This window comes from Stegostoma tigrinum, unplaced genomic scaffold (genome assembly GCF_030684315.1).
Source record: "Stegostoma tigrinum isolate sSteTig4 unplaced genomic scaffold, sSteTig4.hap1 scaffold_167, whole genome shotgun sequence".
Classification (NCBI taxonomy): domain Eukaryota; kingdom Metazoa; phylum Chordata; class Chondrichthyes; order Orectolobiformes; family Stegostomatidae; genus Stegostoma; species Stegostoma tigrinum.
Window position 1 is genome coordinate 129633 of NW_026728108.1, and position 22828 is coordinate 152460.

The following is a 22828-nucleotide window of genomic DNA, read 5'->3' on the forward strand; positions in this document are numbered from 1 at the left end:
TTTTACTTCTTGATCAGATGCCTTCCTTGAGTTGGCAAAAATTTACTTTGGTAGTCATAACTTAGGCATCCCAAGTACATGGCCAGCCCAATGGGGTTTGTTTCAAATCATCATGGCGTCAATGCTGATGCTAGGAGGTTTTTCCTCCTAGCTGATGTGGAGAATCCATGACAAAACTGTGCTGAAAGGGTCTTGAAGTGGCAGCTCTATGTTATCCAGGTTTCACAGTCATATAGAAGAGGCTGAACGATGCAAGCCTTGAACTCAAGGATCTTGCGATCAGCACAGATGTCACAATTGTGCATTCTCATCCTCTGGAGTCCAAAGGTGCCACTCGCAGATTGGACGTAATGTTAGAATCTCTGTATCGATGTCAGCCTTAAAAGAGAGAGAGCGTCCCATCTAAGGGAAATGTTCTACATTTGGGAGGATTTCTCTATTAATTTTGATGAAAAGATGGGCCACAACTTGACAGATTGGTAAAGGATTTGAGTCATCTTGAGGTTCGAACACAGAACATAACAGCCCAGTACAGGCCCTTTCGGCCTTGATGTTGTGAAACCAACCTGAAGCCCATCAAAACTACACTATTCCATTATCATCCATATGTTTATCCAACGACCATTTAAATGCCCTTCAAGTTGGCATGTCTACTACTGTTGCAGGCAGGGCATTCCATGCCGTTACTACTCTCTGAGTAAAGAACCTACCTCTGGCTTCTGTCCTATATCTATCACCCCTCAATTTAAAGCTATGCCCCACCGTGTCAAACATGGCCATCCGAGCCAAACGACTCTCACTGTCCACCCTATCTCATGCTCTGATCATCTTGTATGGTTCTATTAAGTCGCCTCTTAATCTTCTTCTCTCGAACGAAAACAGCCTCAAGTCCCTCAGCCTTTCCTCATAACGCCTTCCCTCCATACCAGGCAACATCCTGGTAAATCTCCTCTGCACCCTTTCCAACGCTTCCACATCCTTCCTATGATGCGGCGACCAGAACTGTACGTAATACTCCGAGTGCGGCTGCACCAGAGTTTTGTACAGCTGCAACATGCCCTCATGGCTCCGAAACTCAATCCCTCTACCAATGAAGCCTAACACACGGTATGCCTTCCTAACAACCCCATCAACCTGGGTGGCAAATTTAAGGTTGAGGCTAATTCTTCAGTATACTTCTGCAAAGGCCTTAAGGGAGATTTGAAGACTTCTGCGAGCGGAAATGACGTTGTGAACCACATACTGAAGCTCCATAAGCGAGGTCAGTGTCATTTTCTTCGGTGATTTTAACTGGTTGAGGTGAAAAGGTTTTCCATCCATCCTGTCCAGGCCACTGAGAAGCTTGTTCTTGATGAGATTAAGAATGGTGGTGACAAAGCTGGAGAAAAGAGTGGGCGTGAGCCTCAACTTGACCTCAAAGAGCTTCTGCACAACATTGTATTTCTGGTATTGAAGCCTGATTTAAGCTGTTGGCCTTTTATCATTTTAGCAAACTACTTCAACTTTGAGGGCAGATTGTATTTAAATGGTTAAATCCCTAAGTTTCCACAGATCAGAATAATTCTATCAAGTGGAACAATGTATTACTCACTGAAGTGCAGTACTCCACCATTGGGTAATGTAACTTGTGCCCCTTGGATGTGTGTCCCGAAAAGAAACAGCTTCGGCAGATGTCATAATTTAAGTGTTTTCGGCTGCGGCACCTATTAAGGAAGAACAAGAAGTAAGAGAAATGTTCATTTTTGTTTGGATATTTTTAACCATCCAAGGAATGCAAGTTAAGTAGTTAAATTATGTATTTTTTTTATTTTGAAGAAACGGCAAAATTGTGTGGGGAGAAGCAAATGCTAGGTCAGTCGAGGAAAACTGTCCCAACTCCCCCAGTCAATTTTCATAATGGGATATCCCATCCCTGGAATTATTTAAATTGCTTCTGCGCTGCAACGTTCCCATAGTATGGAAGGTTTTCATCTGCCACGGTGGCATAAACCTATTTAGAAGTAACCTTGCCAGAATCTTCCTGGAAAAGGTAAATCTGACGAGCAGCGATTGTAACATGTGAAGCTGTAAAGGCAACACTGAAGGAGGAGGACACACATTTTCAGCTCAGACAGCAGAAGGGAAGTACTCCAGGGAAAGAGAAGAAATAGCGAAGAAATAAACTGCAATAATGGCTGAGTCACAGTGGTATAGTGGCAATATCATTGAGCTAAATGCTCTGGAGAATGTAGGTTCATGTTCCAACACTGTAGCTGGTCAAATTTACATTTCATTAAAAAATACTCAGAACTAAAAGTTATTTCCAGCAACACTATCATGAAACTATCAACAAATGTTGGTAAAAACCCATCCGATTCACTCATGTCCTTTCGGGGAGTATTCGATCATCCTTACACCACTACATGTGGCTGCAGAGCCACAGCAATGTAGGTAGCTCTGAACCACCCTCCCAGCCATCCACTCAGTTCAACGGCAATTAGTGAAGGACAACAAATGATAACTTCACCAGTGATAGCCAAATCCCTTGCAAGAATGGAAAATGTTCTCATGAAATGGAAGGACTTGATCAATGTAGTGTGAAATTATCAACAGATGAATGGATAGAACTGCATACAGAATGTAGGTCATCAATACGATGAGATGGTGCAAAACAGAGGATATTGCCTTCAGGATTCCTGTCATGAAGCCAAACTCTGAGACTCAGCAAGCACTCAAATGTGTGAGCAGAAACTAAATAGCCATGAAAACCAACATAAAAGTACAAACAGCAGGCTCTTAAAATTTTTGGAGATATGCAAAGCAATATTAAATTATGCACTGAAGTGGTTAAGTTCAGTTAATCCTCTTGTAAATAGCACTGCTAACAGGAAACTCACTGTCAATTACAGATTAGTCCAGAATTTTCAAGGCAATAGATAAAGTGAAGCAGAATACCAGTTTCCGTGAGGAACAAACATAATTTGGAAGTTAAAGGGATGAAAGGAATTACTTTTCTGAACAACATTCGGAAGAAACACAGACAGACGGTTGATTGAGAAGATGAAACATGAGAAGATGGTAAGGAAAGAAATAGATTTGGAAGCAACAGTGTGGTAGAATTGTGGAAGTTCACTGGCCTCACGCAACATCAGGAACCAATACATTTGATCTTTATAGAACAGAATGTCAGAGAAGGGGGGCTCTCTTCCCAAATGGTCAAGCTGACAAAATGTAGGAAAAAGGCTGCCTTCCTCTTGGTGCTTCTCACTGGATGAACACGCGAGGAAAGTTGTGCTTTTTGGTTGCGGACCTATTGGTGGTTGGTTCATTCATATCAGGCAGATTCTCCAACAGCGGGTGAAGGTGTGGTCACAGTCTTCGCTCGGGGCAACTGAATCTATTCCTCTTCTTTGTTCTTTCATGCAAGTTTTGTGTTTGGATTCCTGATTGTGGCTACAAAATCTCCTATCTGTCCCTCGAACTGTCAAGTCTGCGATCACTCACGTCCTGTTTACCTCACCCTTTTCCGCCGTGTCCCAGAGCCAATTACACTTTACTTTAAAGTAATTTTAAGTCCAAATCACAGTAAAAGGAAGCCATTTGGTCCATCATGTTTGAACTAGATCTCCAAATACATATCACAAATTAGTGCCTTTTCCTTAACCTGCACATTATTTCTCTTTAATTAATCAACTAGTGCTTTCTTGCATCTTTTACTGAAACTGCCTCCTCTAGGTAATGCATTCTATAGACTGTGATAAAGCTATTTCTTACACTGCAGTTACTTCTTTAGTCAATCACTTCAAACCTCTGCATCTTATTCTCAATTCTGTCACAAGTAGCAAAGTCTTCCCCTCGTCTACTCTGACCAGACCTCAAATGATTTTGCAAGATTCAAAATAATCTCTTCTAAGTCTCAGCATCTTCGAGGAAAGCTGTCCCAATTCCTCTAATCAATTTTCATAATGAGATATCTCAACCCTGGAATCGTTATTGTAAATTGGTCCTGCTCTGTCTCTCTCCAACATTTTCACAAAGTTCCCTTCGCACGGAAGGTTTTCATTTGCCATGGTGGTATAAACCTATTCAGAAGTAACCTTGCCAGAATCTTCCCAGCAATGCAAAGGCTGGTGATCTCATGGTTCTTTGAGCAATCTGACATTTCTCCTTCAGTTTTGTACAAGATATGGCATCTTAAAGATTCTGTGAAATCCTGCCCTGTTCCTCATAGTCCATGAAAAGCTAACAGATCTTGGCCTTCAGAGTTAGGCCACCATTCCTCAAGCTTCAGATGGAATTCAATTGACTCCGGGTCGCTGTTGCTCTTGATTTAGTTACGGCAGTCATAGTTTCATCCACAGTTGGGCTCTCACTCCAGTTCTTCTCAGACAGAGAGTTGTTTGATCAGATCAATGGCAGTAACACGCACCTTCTCCAAGATGGCCAATCGTAGAAATGTAGGAGAATAGTTCACCAAAAAGGTTCAATTTACCCCTTAGAAATCCTGTCCAAATCTGCAATTTAATTTACTAGTTGTGGACAAGAAGTTTTATCGATCATTTAGCAACAACACAGCAATCACTTTCATAGGATGCACACACACTGATTACAGGACTAATAAAAAGGCCTTTCTGTAAATTCCCAATAATTGCAAATTACAGAACCAACCGGAAGTCGAGTCACAATCCGTTCTGAGCCACAGTGTCTGTGATCAATGCAACTGCGAACAAAATACCAAAAGCATGCAGCACTCACCTCTCACAAAAAATTAAGGTAAAAAAGTTGATACTTAATTTGTCCTAATTACTTCTCTGGTCCATGAATTTGTTCGGGTTTTGTGATGATCTCAGTTGTGTTGTTGACTGATGGAGTTTCTAATAGAACATCTAAAGTAAAAGCTTTCTTTAAAAACTAACTCCCTCTAACTTTCTGCTGGTTTGCACATCTCACCTGAAACCTACGAGTGGGTACTCTTTGCAGATGTTACACTTAGCCTGATGTTTTGCAGTTTCAGCAGCTGCCACACGGTGTCGAACAGGCAGCCACACCATGGACTGAGGCTCCAATCTCATCCACTCTACAAAGTGTTTAACATCAATCTCTGGTTTGTTCTGGCCCTAGAAGAAAATAAAAGATCAGCTGCATGATTAATTATGTCAAGTTTACATCCGCTATCCTCAGACATATCTAATACACTATCATTGGGGTTTCTGACATTGTTTTTATTAAATTAATGATTAAAAACATTGACTACTTGTCAACATGATAGCCTTGGATTAGTGGTGGTACATGTTGGCCTCTGGAACTAATTCAAACCGAAAATGAGCACAAAATTCATACTGGCAAGTAGACCCGCTTGACCTTCTGAAGTGGCGCAGAGCACACTTACATGTTGGAAGCAACTGCGGACACTTGGTTCAATGTTGCTGCCTCCAAATGAAGGTACCTCACCCAGCTGCCGAGGGATCTGGACTGCATTGTGAAGCAAAAGGCTCAGGCTTTGTTGGTCACATAATTCTGTGGGTTCAGCTCCTTGTTTGAAGAGGTCTGCAAAAGTTATCCATAAGAAAAAACTTGATATTCCGAAACTTAAGGGAGGTAGTTAAGAGTTCAATACATCCAATATATCTTCCTCAATTGCCTTGCTTTGTAAATTATCTTAAAACATTATTTTATGATCTTGATTGGCTATTTGCAAACAACTGTGGAAACAAAAACTTCTGTTTCTTGGCACCAATGGACAATGTATGTTGTATGATTCTCCAAGGAAGTCATTTCTTTCTTGATTGTAAATCTCAAACCTCTCTAATATCTCCTCGTTCTTTTCACAGAGATAATCTTTGTGTGGACCTGGAAAACATGGGCACTGTCCTCAATGAATATTTTGTGTCAATCTTTACAATGGAAAAGGACACTGCAAGTATTGATATCAGGGCAGAGGACCTAGGAACATCAGAAGTTTAGACATCGGAAGATGCAGCTGGTTCAGCAAATTTAAAAGTGGATACATCTACAGGCCGAACTGAAATGTATACCAGCGAGCAAGGGAAGTGAGGGAGGAGATATTTGGGCCCCTGTCAGCAATTTTCAAACCCTTGTCAATCACACGTGAAGTCATGAAGGACGATGAACATTGTCCTACGATGAACAAATGGAGAGAGGAACAGACCAGGAAATTAAAGGCCAGTCAGAATAATCTCAGCACTGGAGAAGCTATAAAGAGGCATTCTTAGGGGTAGAATGTACTTGCATGAACTAATCAGGGATAGTCAGTATGGATTTGTTAAGGTGAGGTCACGTTTCAGAAATTTGATCCTTTTTTGAGGAGATGTTGGAGTGTTGATGAGCTTATGCATTTGATGTGGACTTAGTAAAGCCCCCCTTGGCAGACTGATCAAGAAAGCAACAGTCAACGGGATCAAAGGCAAAGAGGCACGCTGGAGCCAAAACTGGCTGAGGCAGAGAGCACAGGGTGATTGATGGTCGAGGGATATCTATTTGACAGGATGTTTGCTTTGAGTGGGGTTGTGCAGGGCTTGCCACAAGGACCCTTGAAATTTGTCAACGAGATTCATCATTTTGGCTTAAACACAGTGTGTATGACCGTGTTGCTAGCGAATGACTAATTTAGTGAGGAGGATATCGACGGAATGGTCATGTAAATAACAGCCATGGGATCAAAGGCAAAGTGGTACACTGGACCCAAAATTGGTTGACAGACAGAAAGAATAAACTTCAGGAGGAGATCAGCACACTGGTCAGCTGGACACAGCAATTGGAACTCAACCAGGAAAAGTGTGAGCTAACGAACTCGGGAGGGCTAACAAGGCAAGGGATCACACTATGAAGGGTGTGATCCTGGACATTACTGAAAAAACCAAGATGCTGCCTGGGCTGGGGGTTCTCATGGAATCATAGAGTACAGAAGAGGTCCTACGGCCCACTAAGGCTGTACCTCTAAAAACACACTGCGACATATACTAGTCCCATTTTTACACACTAGACCATTCTCAAAAATATTATGCCATTACAAGTGCTCATCCAAGTACTTTTCAAAGGGTGTGAGGTTTCCTGTTTCAACTTCCCTCCCAGGCAATGCATTCCAGACCTTTGCCACACTCTGGATGAAAACGATTTTCCTCAAACCTCCGCTAAATTTCCCGTGTTTCTCTTTAACATTATGCCCTACCGTTATTGATGATTTAACTAAGGGGAACAATGCTTTCTACTCAACCTATCTTTACCTCTCATAATCTTATATGCCTCTATCAGGACCTCCACTCAACCCCGAAAACTTCTCTGCTTCACAGAAAATAATCTGAATTTTTCCAGCCTTTCTTCACAGCTAAAATGCTCCAACATATGCAACATCCTTTTCATTCCCTCCAGTGCAATCACATCCTTCCTGATGGGTGGTGACCAAAATGCCACACACAACTCCAGCTGTGGCCTAACCAAACTTTTAAACAGCACAAAGTGACCTCCCCACTCTTACCATCTGATAAAGGGAGATGTCCCATATGTCTTTGTAACAACCCTTACTAGCCTGACCTGACCCCTTCAGGAATTTATGAACTAGCACCCTAGGATCCCTTTTCTCCTCTCAGCTTCCCAGTGTCCTGCTATGCATTAGATTTAGACTTAGGTTTTATTATCACACATATTCAATACAGGGTACAGGAGTGCAATGCCACCTCAGACGGTGCCATCTCAGGTACAAAGTACCTCGGTACGAAATTTCAGTTGCAAATGTAGAAAATTTATCCATCCTTCTTTACTCAGTCGCAGGGGAGTGGAACGCAAAGCCGGAGAGGGTAGTGGAGTCGGCCTCATTAGGGGCATTTAATCGGCCATTAGACAAGTACATGGATGACAGTATAAGGTAGTGGTGGAGGTGAGACAGACCTTGGGATGAGGGTAATAGTTCGGGACAACATCGTGGGCCGAAGGGCCTGTACTGAGCTGTACCGTTCCATGCTCTATGTTATAAAAATAATTGAATACGTTAAAAAGTTCAGCACTACAGTCTTCTTAGTATAACAGTAGAAAAATAAAAACAAAAGTTTAAAAAGTCAAACATTACAGTCCTTTCTTAAGCCACGAGTTTTCAGACACTCTGACCGAGGCTTCCCCCATGACGGTTCGTATTCCCCTGCGCTGGGCTAAGGCCCGCCCATCCTTGCCGGTGGACTTCACTGCTGACTGCCGTTGCTGACCTCCATCGGGCACGACAGGCTTTGCCACATTAAGTACTCTCTTATCTTAATCCTTCTTCAGGCTATATCAATCTGCCACTGACCTGCCCATCTGACCGATGCCAAGATTGAAGCAGACAAGGGGAACTGGTAAAGGTTTTTAAGATTTTGAAGGGCATAGAAAGGATAACTGGAAGCTGCTTTTTCCATTCGTAGACATGTCAATACACAGGGGGCATAGATTGAAGTTCACAGGTAGAAAGCTAAGAGGGGAGTTGAGGAGAACCTATTTTCCCAGTGTGGTGGGAGTCCTGAGCTCACTGACTGAAAGTGTGGCTGATTCAGAAAGTGTCTGAATATTTAAGTATTTAGATATTCACTTGTGTTGCCGTAGGCTCCAGGGCTATGAGCCAAAGTGAGTTCGATGCAGACAGATCTTTGTTGAGCAGTGCAGGAACTACGGACCGCATGGCCTCCTCCTGTGCAAAAAACATCCATGAGACTACAATTACACAGCTTTTCTTTGAGGCATTTCTCCACTTGACTGATTCTTTGTAAATGCAAGGCCGATAAAATAAATCCTTTTCTTAAAAGCTTCCATCTCACTGAGAAAGCTTCAGGCCAATTTGATAATCTGCTCTCAAAAATCTGCTCATGTTTTGATAGTTATGACAAATTCTACTATCAGGGCTGACACAATCCACAACATTCTAAATCAATCAATAATATTCCAGAAAGATGATCATTTGCCTATCCGACCAATTTTAACTGTTGCTTTAAAAAATAGAGAAATAAATCTGGATCTGTCAAAAACTAATCAGTTCTTCCTTGGACCATACCCGTACGTACCAGCTTTCAATGAAATATGCCCATTAGTTTGTGAGATACATTGCTGACCAACAGAACAACAAATGGGCAAAAACATTACCTCACATTCAGTGTTATCACTTCTGCAAGTGAGCAGTAGAGTCATACAGCACTTCCAAATCTTTTTCCCAGTGCGAATGATGAAAACATTATTGGTCACAAAAACAGCCGCTAAGGTTCGTGCCTTTGAGAAACAATAGCATCATACATATGTAGCGCATCATTTATCTTGCAGGAATGCACTGTGCACATTCTGCACAGACCAAGTTATGACTTAACACTCATGTGGCAGTGACTAAATACAGAAATATACTAATACAGCAAACCTTTTGTTAAACAGCACCTGCGGTACCAGGAATGAGCTGAATAATCAAAAATTCCAGTTGATCAATAGGTCCACACACGCAAAAAACACACACTCAATAATAGGAACATAATGCATGGGATATACACATTGTATCAGTGATAATGGGAACTGCAGATGCTGGAGAATCCAAGATCATAAAATCTGAGGCTGGATGAACACAGCAGGCCCAGCAGCATCTCAGGAGAACAAAAGCTGACGTTTCGGGCCTAGACCCTTCATCAGATGAAGGGTCTAGGCCCGAAACGTCAGCTTTTGTGCTCCTGAGATGCTGCTGGGCCTGCTGTGTTCATCCAGCCTCACATTTTATTATCTGGGATATACACATCACTGTTCTCCCTCATTTACAGCATAAATGACTTCAGTAATGAGGCAACTTTGCCTCAATTAAAACTTACTGGCAGAGTGCCTTTTCACTTGCATCCTCACCATACATCACAAGATGATGAGAATACAGTAAACATCTGGTGTATAATTTTTGTCAGTTTATTGAGTGTGCTAGTTTGTTGAACAAAGTTTACATACAGTTAAATCTACAGTTTACATGTGTATCAGCAATGATAGATTTAGTACTGACACTTGTATTTTTCCTCCAGATGACCCTTGTAGAGTCACGTCAAGCCAATTTTCAAAGAAAGCACTCTGATTCTTCCACTCATACTTCTGGAAAAGGAAGTTGCAGAACGTCACTGACTGACTTTACTTATTTGAATACAGCGTAAGGTACATAGAACATCGAACAGTACAGGCCCTTCAGCCCACAATGTTGTGCCGAACTTTTACCCTAAACCTCAGGTCTATCTAACTCCACCCCTATCTTATATGACCATCCATATGCCTGTCTAATAGTCACTTAAATGCCCCGAATGAGACCGACTCCGCAACCCACTCCAGCTGAAACAAAGATCTCTTTGAATTGTCATTTGTCACACATGTATTGAATCAAAAAACAAATTTCTCACTTCCATAGATTTCTGTAGCATCTTAATATGATTTGTGAAGATTAATACTTCACCCGATCATTTTATAAATACAACTTTAAACAAAATGCCACTATATGGAACTTGTATGTTGGTATTTGTGCAGATGCCAATTCAGGTTGTGTGATCTGTTTCGATGCAACGAGTGATAAACACTTCGAATAAAATGGTTGAGAGCAGTATGTGTGAGATTTAATACCATGCTTTATCTACAGATAACTCATCTGCAGGTAGTTATTCATGAGACTCAACTGACATCATGTCTCAGGGGAGCTTGTGACCTCTGGGTTACGTACTGTTTGACCATTGCCTACTGGTCACTGGTTGAGAGGAAAGAGAACCACTAGCTGCTATCCATTTTCAACAAGTGATCATGATAATCTACCTGCGTTTCAATGTCCCATCAACATTCAAGAATTGTTGCTCGAAGAGGCTTCTGTGTAACAAACAGGAGCAGAATCAAGATCAACCTTGCTTTCCCTATCTGAACAAGCTGCCAACACCAGAAATATGGGACCGTCTTAATCATTCTTATACAATTAACTTTTACAGTAGACAACAGGTGCAGAAGTAGGCCATTCGGCCCTTCGAGCCAGCACCACCATTCGTTATAATCATGGTTGATCATCCACAATCAGTATCCTGTCCCTGCCTTATCCCCATAACCCTCGATTCCACTGTCTTTAAGAGCTCTATCCATCTCTTTCTTGAAACTATCCAGAGACTTGGCCTCCACTGCCTTCTGGGGCAGAGCATTCCATACATCCACTGCTCTCTGGGTGAAGAAGTTTTCCCTCAACTCTGTTCTGAATGCCCTACCCCTTATTTTTAAACTGTGTCCTCTGGTTCTGGACTCACACATCAGCGGAAACATGCTTCCTACCTCCAGAGTATCCAATCCTTTAACAATCTTATACGTCTCAATCAGACACCCTCTCGTCCTTCTAAGCCAGGTCCCTGTACAGCTGCAGAAGGACCTCTTTGCTCCTATACTCAATTCCTCTTGTTATGAAGGCCAGCATGCCATTAGCTTTCTTCACTGCCTGCTGTACCTGCATGCTCGCTTTCATTGACTTATGTACAAGAACACCTAGATCTTGTTGTACTTCCCCCTTGACCTAACCTGACTCCATTTAGATAGTAATCTGCCTTCCTGTTCTTGTCACCAAAATGGATAACCACACATTTATCCACATGAAACAGCGTCCGCCATGCATCCGTCCACTCAGCTAGCCTGTCCAAGTCACCCTGTATTCTCATAACATCCTCCTCACATTTCACACTGCCACCCAGCTTTGTGTCATTGGCAAATTTGCTAATATTACTTTTAGTGCCTTCATCTGTATCATTAATGTATATTGTAAACAGCTGCGGTCCCAGCACTGAACCTTGTGGTAGCCCACTGGTCACCGCCTGCCATTCCGAAAGGGACCCGTTTATCACTACTCTCTGCTTCCTGTCAGATAGCCAATTTTCAATCCAAGTCAGTATTTTGCCCCAAATACCATGTGCCCTAATTTTGCTCACTCATATCCTCTGTGGGGCTTTATCAAAGGCTTTCTGAAAGTCCTGGTCCACCCCATCCACTGGCTCTCCCTTGTCCATCTTCACAGTTATATCCTCAAAAAATTCCAGAAGATCAGTCAGGCACAATTTCCCCTTCGTAATTCCTGCTGACTCTGACCTATCCTGTTCCGGCTATCCAAATGAGTTGTAATTTCATCTTTTATAATTCACTCCAGCATCGTTCCCACCACTGACGTCCGGCTAACCGATCTATAATTTCCTGTTTTCTCTCTCCCTCCTTTCTTGAAAAGTGGGACAACATCAGCCACCCTCCAATCCGCAGGAACTGATCCTGAATCTAGAGAACATAGGAAAATGATTACCAATGCGTTCACGATTTCCAGAGCCACCTCCTTAAGTACCCTGGGATGCAGACCATCAGGTCCCAGGGACTTATCAGCCTCCAGACCCAACAGTCTATCCAACACCATTTCTTGCCTAACATCAATACCCTTCAATTCATCCATTACCCTAGGTCCTTCAGCCATTATTACATCTGGGGGATTGCTTGTGTCTTCCCGAGTGAAGACAGTTCCAAAGTACCTACTCAACTCTTCTGCCATTTCCTTGATCCCCATAATAAATTCACTTGTTTCTGTCTTCAAGGGCCCAATTCTAGTCTTAACCATTTTTTTTTTCCACACACCTTTTACTATCCTCCTTGATAATTGGAACTGCAGATGCTGGAGAATCCAAGATAACAAAATGTGGAGCTGGATGAACACGGCAGGCCAAGCAGCATCTCAGGAGCACAAAAGCTGACGTTTCGGGCCTAGACCCTTCACCCAGGCCCGAAATGTCAGCTTTTGTGCTCCTGAGATGCTGCTTGGCCTGCTGTGTTCATCCAGCTCCACACTTTGTTATCCTTACTATCCTCCTTCATATTTTTGGTCAGTTTTCCTTCGTACCTCATTTTTTTCTCCGCGTATTGCCTTTTTAGTGATCTTCTGTTGCTCTTTAAAAGCTTCCCAGTCCTCCGGCATCCCGCTCATCTTTGCTATGTTATACTTCTCTTTTATCTTTAGAGAGTCCTTAACTTCCCTCGTCAGCCACGGCCGCCCCTGCCTCCCCTTCGGATCTTTCTTTGGAATGAACTGATCCCGCACCTTTTGCATTATATCCAGAAATACCTGCCATTGTTGTTCCACTGCCATCCCTGCTACGGTATTGAACCATTGAACTTTGGCCAGCTCCTCCCTCATCGCTCCATAGTTCCCTTTCTTCAACTACAATGCTGACACTTCCAATTCTCCCTTCTCCCTCTCAAATTGCTGATTAAAACTTATCATATTATTGTCACTACCTCTAATGGCTTCTTTACTTCAAGGTCCCTGATCAAATCCGGTTCGTTGCACAACACCAGATCCAGAATTGCCTCCTCCCTGGTCGGCTCCATACTGACTCTGCATCTCCTGATTCTACGTCTCCACTCGCAAAGGGCTGAAGATTTTATATTTCTTTACATTCATAATTTCATATCTATTTTACTATTTCTTCTTTCTTTATTATTTCATATTTCTTTACTTCTGACTATTTTAAATACAACAGGTTTTCTTATGCTACATCAGTGACGACATTTCAAAGGTAGTTTAGCTGCCTATAAAGTACTTTTTATGCCTGAGACCATAAAATGAGCTACATAAATGCACTAGTTGTGTTTCTTTGCCAATGGAGGATTGGCTACAAGTACACAGGGGAAATACATTTCCTATGACAAAATTCCAAACCAAAGTTACGAAATTAGAATAATAAACTATTGGCTGTTTGCAACTGAACACTGTAGATGAGCAAAGGTCACTTAATCAGTAAAGTACTAATTAAGTATGTTCCCGACATGGAGAATACAAATGAAAACTACGGTAATGCTCATAGGAAATTGGACAATGTTCTATTTTATGATCATAGCAATGCCATATCATCAACACATGTTTTAATAGATAATAAGTCACTCTGGGATATTTATTCATTTGTTTTATATCCTCAAGATCATCTTTGCAAATCCTGTGAACAGGGGCCACTGAACAGCTTACTTAGCCTTTTTTTTACACCTATAATATCCATGTTTTATCCCTCTCCCCTCGATGTTTGTCTGCAGGAAGATGAGTTAACAGGGGGCTTACAGTTTTAATTTGTACAGATATGTGTCCAATGTTTGTAAATATCTGACTGTAGCTAGAATCTATGCAGTTGTAATAAATAGGCATTCTTGTTAAGAACAGAAATCTGGACCGTGGTCTTCATCAGTTTGGATCTAAAAGACAAGTAAATTAGGGAAACTTACATACTTTTCAAAATCTTCCACATTGGGATTACTCTGGAAACTGCAGGCTCGAATTGCAGCATGGTACCCTTCTGAATGTAACACCTGAAATCACGAAAGTAATAACTTGCTTGAAAATGAACATGGACTCTATGGGTTAAGGTGACACAAGCCCACGAGCTACAACATGGGGAAAAATACAGTGGATGCTATTTTTAATGAACAGTGTGTCAACATCAACTGTTCTGTCTGAGAGTGAAATCTGAGAAATGAAAAGTGAAAACTGCCAGGTTAGAAAGTTCCAGCTACGTGCTTACCTGATGGAAATGCATTGATTGTGATATTAATATATATATATGATTGTTAATTGAGAGTACTGATGAATTTTGCTTTTTGTTTCTGTGATGATCTAAATAATCCATTTGTCAACACAATAAAGTAGATATTGTTATTGTAAAACACCCCTGAAAATCCAAAGAAAATTTCAAGAGGGGCCAAATAAGTAGTGTTGGGGAACAAAGAAATGGCAGAGGAACTGAACAAGTATTTTGCATCAGTCTTCAGGTTGGAAGGCACCAGTAGTAGAACTTTAAGGGAGTCTGAAGCAGAAGTGAGTGTGGTGGCCATCTCAAAGGAGAAGCTGAAGGGTCTGTGTGGAATTTGTACATTCTCCCCATGTCTGCACGGGTCTCCGCCAGGTGCTCTGATTTCCATCCACAGTCCAAAGATGTGCAGGCAAGGTGGATCAACCATGGCAAATGTGAGCTTGCGGGGAAACAGTACAGGGCTGGGTCTCGGTGGGATGTTCTTTGCGGAGATAGAACATAGAACACAGAACAGTACAGCACAGAACAGGCCCTTCAGCCCACAATGTTGTGCCGACCATTGATCCTCATGTATGCACCCTCAAATTTCTGTGACCATATACATGTCCAGCAGTCTCTTAAATGACCCCAATGACCTTGCTTCCACAACTGCTGCTGGCAACGCATTCCATGCTCTCACAACTCTCTGCGTAAAGAACCTGCCTCTGACATCCCCTCGATACTTTCCACCAACCAGCTTAAAACTATGACCCCTCGTGCTAGCCATTTCTGCCCTGGGAAATAGTCTCTGGCTATCAACTCTATCTATGCCTCTCATTATCTTGTATACCTCAATTAGGTCCCCTCTCCTCCTCCTTTTCTCCAATGAAAAGAGACCGAGCTCAGTCAACCTCTCTTCATAAGATAAGCCCTCCAGTCCAGGCAGCATCCTGGTAAACCTCCTCTGAACCCTCTCCAAAGCATCCACATCTTTCCTATAATAGGGCGCCCAGAACTGGACGCAGTATTCCAAGTGCAGACCCAATGGCCTCTTTCCGCTCTGTAGGAATTCTATAATTCCGAGAAGATGGTAAATTACATGGACCAGATGGACTGCCCCCCAGAGTTCTGAAGGAGATAAGTGAAAAAACCATGCAGTTATTGGTGATCTTTCAGGAATTACTGGAGTCAGGGTGGGTCCCAAAGGAGTACAAAATGGCAAATATAACGCCCCTGTTTAAAATGGAGGGAGGCAAAAGACAAGAAATTATAGACCTGTTAGCCTGGCGCTGGTCATTAGGTCAGATTTTAGAGTCCATTATTAAGGATGAGGCCGGAGAGTACTTGGAAGTACATGGTAATACTTGGAAATACATGCTAAATTGGGCTGAGAAAACACAACTTTGTCAAGGGAAGGTCTCTGTTAGATTCTTTGAGAATGTAACCAGTGAGTTAAAACAAAAGAGAACCATTGAACTTTATCTGTTTGGATTTCCAGAAAGCCTTTGAGAAGGTCCCACACAGGAGGCTTCAAAATTTAAAAAAATGAGCTTATGGTGTTCGGGAGTAGGTACTGCCACGGACAGAGAATTGGCTAACTGGCGGAATGCACAGAGTGGCAATAAAAGGGTCTTTTTCAGGATGGCAGCCAGCAACTAGAGGAGTTCCACAGTCATCAGAGTTCAGACTACAGCCATTCACATTATACATTAACAATCTGGACAAAGGAACTGATGGTATTGTTGTCCATAGTGGGTTGTTGCAGATGACATTTCGATAGGTGGAAAGGCAGGCAGTGTTGAGGGGGTTGGGAGGTCACAGAGAGTCTTTCGAGAAGTGGCATTACAGGCATAGACTATTTTCTAAATGGGGAAAGGCTTCAGAAATCTGAAGCACAAAGATGCCCCAGTTCAGGATTCTTTTAACATGCAGGTTCAGTTGGCAGTTGGGAAAGCAAATGCAATGTCAGCATTCATTTCAAGACGGCAAAAATACAAGAGCAGAGACGTATTGCTGAGGCTGTGTAAGGCTCTGGTCATATTGCATTTGGAATATTAAGAGCAGTTTTTGGCCATCTATCTAAGGAAGGATGTGCGGGCCTTTGTCAGGGTCTAGCGGAGGTTCTCAAACATAATCCTGGGGATGAAGGGACTGTCATGTGAGGAGTGGCTGAGAACTCTGGGTCTGTACTCGACGGAGTTTAGAAGGACGAAGGGGGTCACACTGAAGGTCAGTCAGGCCTGGATAGAGTGCACACAGAGATGTTGTTTCCACGAGTCGGAGAGACTAGGACCTGAGGGCACAGCCTCAGAGTCAAAGGGACCACCCTTCAGGATGGAGATGAGGAGGAATTTATTCAGTCAGAAAGTTGCGAACCTGTGGAACTCATTGATGTAGAAAGCTGTGGAGGCCAAGTCAGAGTTGATTTCAGGCATAGATAGATATGTTCTTGCTTAGTATGGACAAAGGAGAATGGGATTGAGAATGATAGATCCCACTCGATGGGCTGAATGATCTAATTCTGTTCTTAAATCATCAGGTCTAAAACACTGGAATGAATCAGTTCAGTGTCATTTTTATTGCACTGCAAGGACAGTATCTCTCCAAAAGACCGAAGAAATTTTCTCACTCTGTTGTTGCAAACCTATTCAATAACTGGCAACAATGCTCCTGTTGTGCCTCTCTCAACCGACGCTAGTTAGTTCTCCACTCAAAGTAACTGGACCATCCCGGTATTACTGGCACTCGTGCCATGTTTGAAGGCTATTGTGGACCAGTAAATTGCTCAGAATCCAGAACTGCCTCGTACCGTTCATAGCATTTGTCCCAGACAGGGCAGGAAAGGGGAAATTAGCACCTTACTTTACAGTTAGGGACCTGGAGGTCCTGGTGGATGGATTGGTGCAGTGCAGAACTGTCCTCTTTCCCAAGGACAAGCACAGGAGGCCACGACACAAGACTCGGCCAGACTGATCCAAGGCTGTCCAGTGCCAACGCAGGCTCAACCACCAAAAGAACCATCCAGCAGTGCTGCAAGATCAGTGACCCCTGCTCCAACAGAAGAAGAGCCTCATTGTTCTGTGCTACCTCACATTCACCCTCTCTCTAATTCTGCACCACCCTTCAGCACAGCTCATGTAATACCATTCTCACCAAAGCATTCAATGTCTGTCTTCACTTGCTCTCGCCTACTTGAGGGCCCAAGGCTATTAATCCTCTATGTCTCTGTGCCTCTTGCTCTCACCCAGGAGACCTCACCTCCCTTCCCAAACATACATGAGCACTAACAAATGCACCAGCTCATTTCATCTCACTCAATCCCTCCCTTTGTTTCATCCAGGAAAAACAGCCCACAGTAGGGCAGAAAGAGCCAACACAGGTAGTGAGGTGTCTAACGTTCGACTTCCCACAACCTATGAGGACAGTGTCCTGACGATGGTCATCCTGAGCAGCCAACTGATTGCATCCAAGCCCCTCGAGTGATATCAGACAATGCCCTGGAGTTACCTAGATCTGCTGCCTGAAACTGCCTCCCTTGACTGGAGACCATTCCCCTCGGAACCTGAAGCATGACCATGAGGTTGGAGACAATGCAACGCGTTCTGTGCTTCTGCAGCTGGCACATGCTGCAGGTGTGAGATCAACATATCACGGTGCTGAACGGCAACACACCCACTCCTTTGATTGATGACTGCTGACAAACATGACAAGCTGTCTGGCTTTGTCTCGATGCCAAAAGGTTAATCAATATACTAGCATTATGAGTCTGTGAGGTGTGGCGGAGGGGGCAACCCGTAAAAAGACAAGGCAAATGAAGACAAGGCAGAGGAGCTGTTAGCATTCATGCAGGGACAAAATGAGAGTGGAGAGCTCAAGCAAGGTGTCCTGATGTGTAACGTGGCCCAATACACGAATGGGTGCCTGTTCCTGCATATAAAAGTGCCCTGGCAGTAGCACTGCAATGAGGGGGGCTGCTGCAATCCAAAATGCAGCAATGAAGTACAGAAGAGTACTGAAAGCAGATGTGAGATGTGCTGAGGCTGGAACATGCCACATGTCAAAACTGTGGAGATGGGGTGCTACTGAAGGGTGTGGCTGCAGATACTGGTGACTACTACCCAAGTTGGAGGTCCAGAGGAGCATTGAGCAAAGTGCAAGCACCACACACCCACTCAGAATTTCATTTCGGTAATTCTGAGAGTCGAGTTTCTGTCTGGCAGGTAGAAAAAGTATTAATGAGGGTGGTACTGAGAAATAATTCATGCCTTTCAGTACTCCCTAGTGTGAATTTCCGCTCAATGTCTGCAATTTTACTGGAAAATGCAACATTTTGGTTTTGACATCCAGAAGGACCTTGAGCTGCAATCAATATGAAGGGTACGCACCTAATGAACAATGTCAAAATTGACAGTCACAATAATGATATAATATTGGAACACATCTCATGCAGACGAAGCTCAATTTAATATAAATGAAATATTGGAGGTGATTAGGGGTGTATAGAAGGACACTGAAAGTTTAACCCCGGACTTTCATCTCCAAGTCCTAGAATGAGATCCAGCCCGGACTGAAAGAAAATAAAATTCTCTCCGCTTGCAAGGATTCCCCAATATACTGTCACAGTCCTCATACATTTCCAAGTGAAGTGCATAACATTATTCCTAAATGGAGTTTAGTAAACAATCTGACTGAGATAAGCTGAAGGACAATTAGTCTGGAAAATACCACAATGACACAGTTAGAACATAGAACATAGAACATAGAACAGTACAGCACAGAACAGGCCCTTCAGCCCACGATGTTGTGCCGACCATTGATCCTCATGTGAGCACCCTCAAATTTCTGTGACCATATGCATGTCCAGTAGTCTCTTAAATGACCCCAATGACCTTGCTTCCACAACTGCTGCTGGCACCGCATTCCATGCTCTCTCAACTCTCTGTGTAAAGAACCCGCCTCTGACATCCCCTCTGTACTTTCCTCCGACCAGCTTAAAACTATGACCCCTCATGTTAGCCTTTTCTGCCCTGGGAAATAGTCTCTGGCTATCAACTCTATCTATGCCGCTCATTATCTTGTACACCTCAATTAGGTCCCCTCTCCTCCTCCTTTTCTCCAATGAAAAGAGTCCGAGCTCAGTCAACCTCTCTTCATAAGATAAGCCCTCCAATCCAGGCAGCATCCTGGTAAACCTCCTCTGAACCCTCTCCAAAGCATCCACATCTTTCCTATAATAGGGCGACCAGAACTGGGCGCATTACTCCAAGTGCGGTCTAACCAAAGTTTTACAGAGCTGCAACAAGATCTCACGACTCTTAAACTCAATCCCCCTGTTAATGAAAGCCAATACACCATATGCTTTCTTGACAACCCTGTCCACTTGGGTGGCCATTTTAAGGGATCTATGTATATGCACACCAAGATCCCTCTGTTCCTCCACACTGCCAAGAATCCTATCCTTAATCCTGGACTCAGCTTTCAAATTCGACCTTCCAAAATGCATCACCTCGCATTTATCCAGGTTGAACTCCATTTGCCACCTCTCAGCCCATCTCTGCATCCTGTCAATGTCCCGCTGCAGCCAACAACAGCCCTCTATACTGTCAACGACACCTCCTTGCTTCGTGTCATCTGCAAACTTGCTGACCCATGCTTCAATCCCCTCATCCAAGTCATTAATAAAAATTACAAACAGTAGAGGCCCAAGGACCAAGAGCCCTGTGGAACACCACTCACCACTGACTTCCAGGCAGAATATTTTCCTTCTACTACCACTCGCTGTCTTCTGTTGGCCAGCCAATTCTGTATCCAGACAGCTAAGTTCCCCTGTATCCCATTCCTCCTGACCTTCTGAATGAGCCTACCATGGGGAACCTTATCAAATGCCTTGCTGAAGTCCATATACATGACATCCACAGCTCGACCCTCATCAACCTTTCTAGTCACATCCTCAAAGAACTCGATAAGGTTTGTGAGGCATGACCTGCCCCTCACAAAGCCATTTATTCCTTGACATTAACTGGATGATGTTCATATTGTGTACTTTATACACATCTTTCTCCAGCACTAACATTTGTCACCGTGAAGAGCATTACAATCAGAGTGTCAAGACGTCTACATGATCCTGTACAGGTCTGACCAAATGGAATCAAAAGTATATCACTTTCAATTTTATGATTTAAAACAAAAGTCGCTCAAACTTTCAACTATTTTCTCTGTTGAACTAAAATGAAATTAGAACATACTGAAACCTTATGTCATCAATACTCGGATTGATTTTAATCAGTCAACAATCTTCACATTTACTTAACTGATCATGTACATATCAAAATCCAATACGTCGCATGCAGTTTCATGCACCTTAGGACAATCTAAACATACTACATTAAAGTGTAAATCATAGATACGTATCAAAGACGCTCAGCAGCCAGTTCAGACACATGTTGACACAGAGTGACACATTGACCAAGTGATTTTGTTCCAAACCATCATAAATGGTCGTCAAACAGTTGATTACTTCAGTCACATTTCGACGTTGCTCGTTTTGTGTCAATTTGTGTTGATCCAAGACGCGTTGTGCTGTGTGCAACTCCAACAGATCCACTACAAAGGAGGAAGAAAACTAACTTCAATTACAGTTTTAACTTATTGGAGCTATTAAATAAAATTAATTCCTTTATTTGGCCTCGAAATAAATACAAGGATTCACAAAAGTACTCTGGAATGATGGAAACAGGCCATTTCCTTCTCAAATGCAATATGTCAAATCTAACGAGGGAACCGTCAGTGATGCTGGTCATATTCTGTTGTTTGGTTCAGTAATTTCTGCAGAACAATGGTGGAGGAACAGTAGCTTTCTATGTCATGAAGCCCTCCTTTATATTTATGAAGCAGGATTCACAACAATTTAACCTCAAACATCCATCTCTTTCAACCGATGTTCATTCTCACGACATCCAAATCCAAAGTACAATCTAATTGGCTCTTTACCCGTTTAAAATAGTGGACCTTACAACCCATATTTCACTTCTGGTAATCAGCATTCTTTTAAATCACACTATGCCACAGCTATTAAGTGTGTTAATCACACATTCTTGTTAATTCTAAAAAGGTGCTCTGTTACCTAGGTTTTGAACGAGATTTCTCTTGTAATTTTGCTATTTTGTCATACATATGGTATGTTCTACAGTGTCTACCAAAAACAATTAGTAGTTAACCAAGTATCACTTCAATGTTAGTTCACATGATGCCAACAAAATCTGGCAAACTTCATCAAAACATCAAATGCCAGTCGAACCACTCGAAATATAACAGAACCTCCATAAATAAAATCTAATGGCAATGTGAGGAATGAAGCGCCCAGAGATATGCATTCATGTGACTGAAATCATTGATTTTCTCGGCTTCTAACCCTTCCACAGGCAGCAAGATCCTGGCCCATGAACATTGACTGCTTCAAAAAAATTCCTCTTTACAACCCCTACATCTTTTCCCCAAAACATGAATGCATTCCCTTCTCCTTGTAACATCATCCATCAGCCATGGGAACACAGCCTTTCCACGTTTATTTTACCCCAACTGATCATAATCCTTTATGTTTCATTAACTACTTATTAATCCCCTGTACTCCAATGAAAATAGCATGAGCTAAATTTGTTGATAAAATGTCACATTCCTAAAATACGTTGGGTAAATTTCATCATTATTATTCAATACTACCAAAATTATTACCCTTGAAGTTTAGTCACCAGATTTGGCTGCATCATTCCAGTCCTATTTCAAGGTTCAGGATAACTTCTTTGTTTTAGCACTGCATGAGCTCGATTATACAGCCCCATCCCACAGATACGAAGGTGGGAAGAAACACATAAAATCTGGAGGGCACTGTGTGTATATGTGTGGAAGTTCTGGGGAACTGTCAAGCAGCCTGCCTATCCTTTGGCCTGCTGAGACCAATTGATGGCAATTTAAGAGATCCCCTCTATTGCCTAAGGAGATAGATGTCAATCAGAAAGACATTCAGCTTTAGATGCATAATCCAACCTAGAAAACGTGAGTTGGAAGGGGAACCACATTCGCAGGCCCCTTGGCCTGATCCTAGGCACTTCACACCCTTAAACTCTCATCCAACCTTTCAACAACCCCTAACAACCCTCGACCACTCCGTACCTCTCGTCGGGGACCCGCCCTCCAGCCATCAGCAACTTCAGACTCTTCTGAGCTCTAAGTGGCCAGGAGTTTGACAAGGTAGAATTTCCATCCAAGAGGGTGCCTGATGTCCTGTCTCCAGCCATTTAATGCTGCAGGGCAGA

At 42.7% G+C, this 22828-nt stretch overlaps 2 protein-coding genes across 5 annotated transcripts in view; both read right to left on the reverse strand.

The window, feature by feature from the left end:
- Positions 1-14515, reverse strand: part of LOC132207819 (utrophin-like) — a 35918-nt gene extending 21403 nt beyond the window's left edge. The window contains exons 1-3 of the mRNA XM_059643672.1: positions 14237-14515; positions 5369-5526; positions 4930-5096 (exon numbers count right to left, since the gene is read on the reverse strand). Coding sequence (XP_059499655.1) covers positions 4930-5096; positions 5369-5526; positions 14237-14294 — 383 coding nt within the window. The 5' untranslated portion in view covers positions 14295-14515. The remainder of the gene's footprint in view (positions 1-4929; positions 5097-5368; positions 5527-14236) is intronic.
- Positions 14516-20811: 6296 nt separating this feature from the next.
- LOC132207820 (utrophin-like) overlaps positions 20812-22828 on the reverse strand; it is a 78223-nt gene continuing 76206 nt past the window's right edge. For all 4 annotated transcript variants that reach the window (XR_009443872.1, XM_059643675.1, XM_059643674.1 and 1 more), the window contains one exon: positions 20812-21119. Coding sequence is in view for 3 of the 4 variants with exons in the window: in XM_059643675.1 (XP_059499658.1) it covers positions 21066-21119 (54 nt within the window). In the remaining variant the exon portion in view is untranslated. The remainder of the gene's footprint in view (positions 21120-22828) is intronic.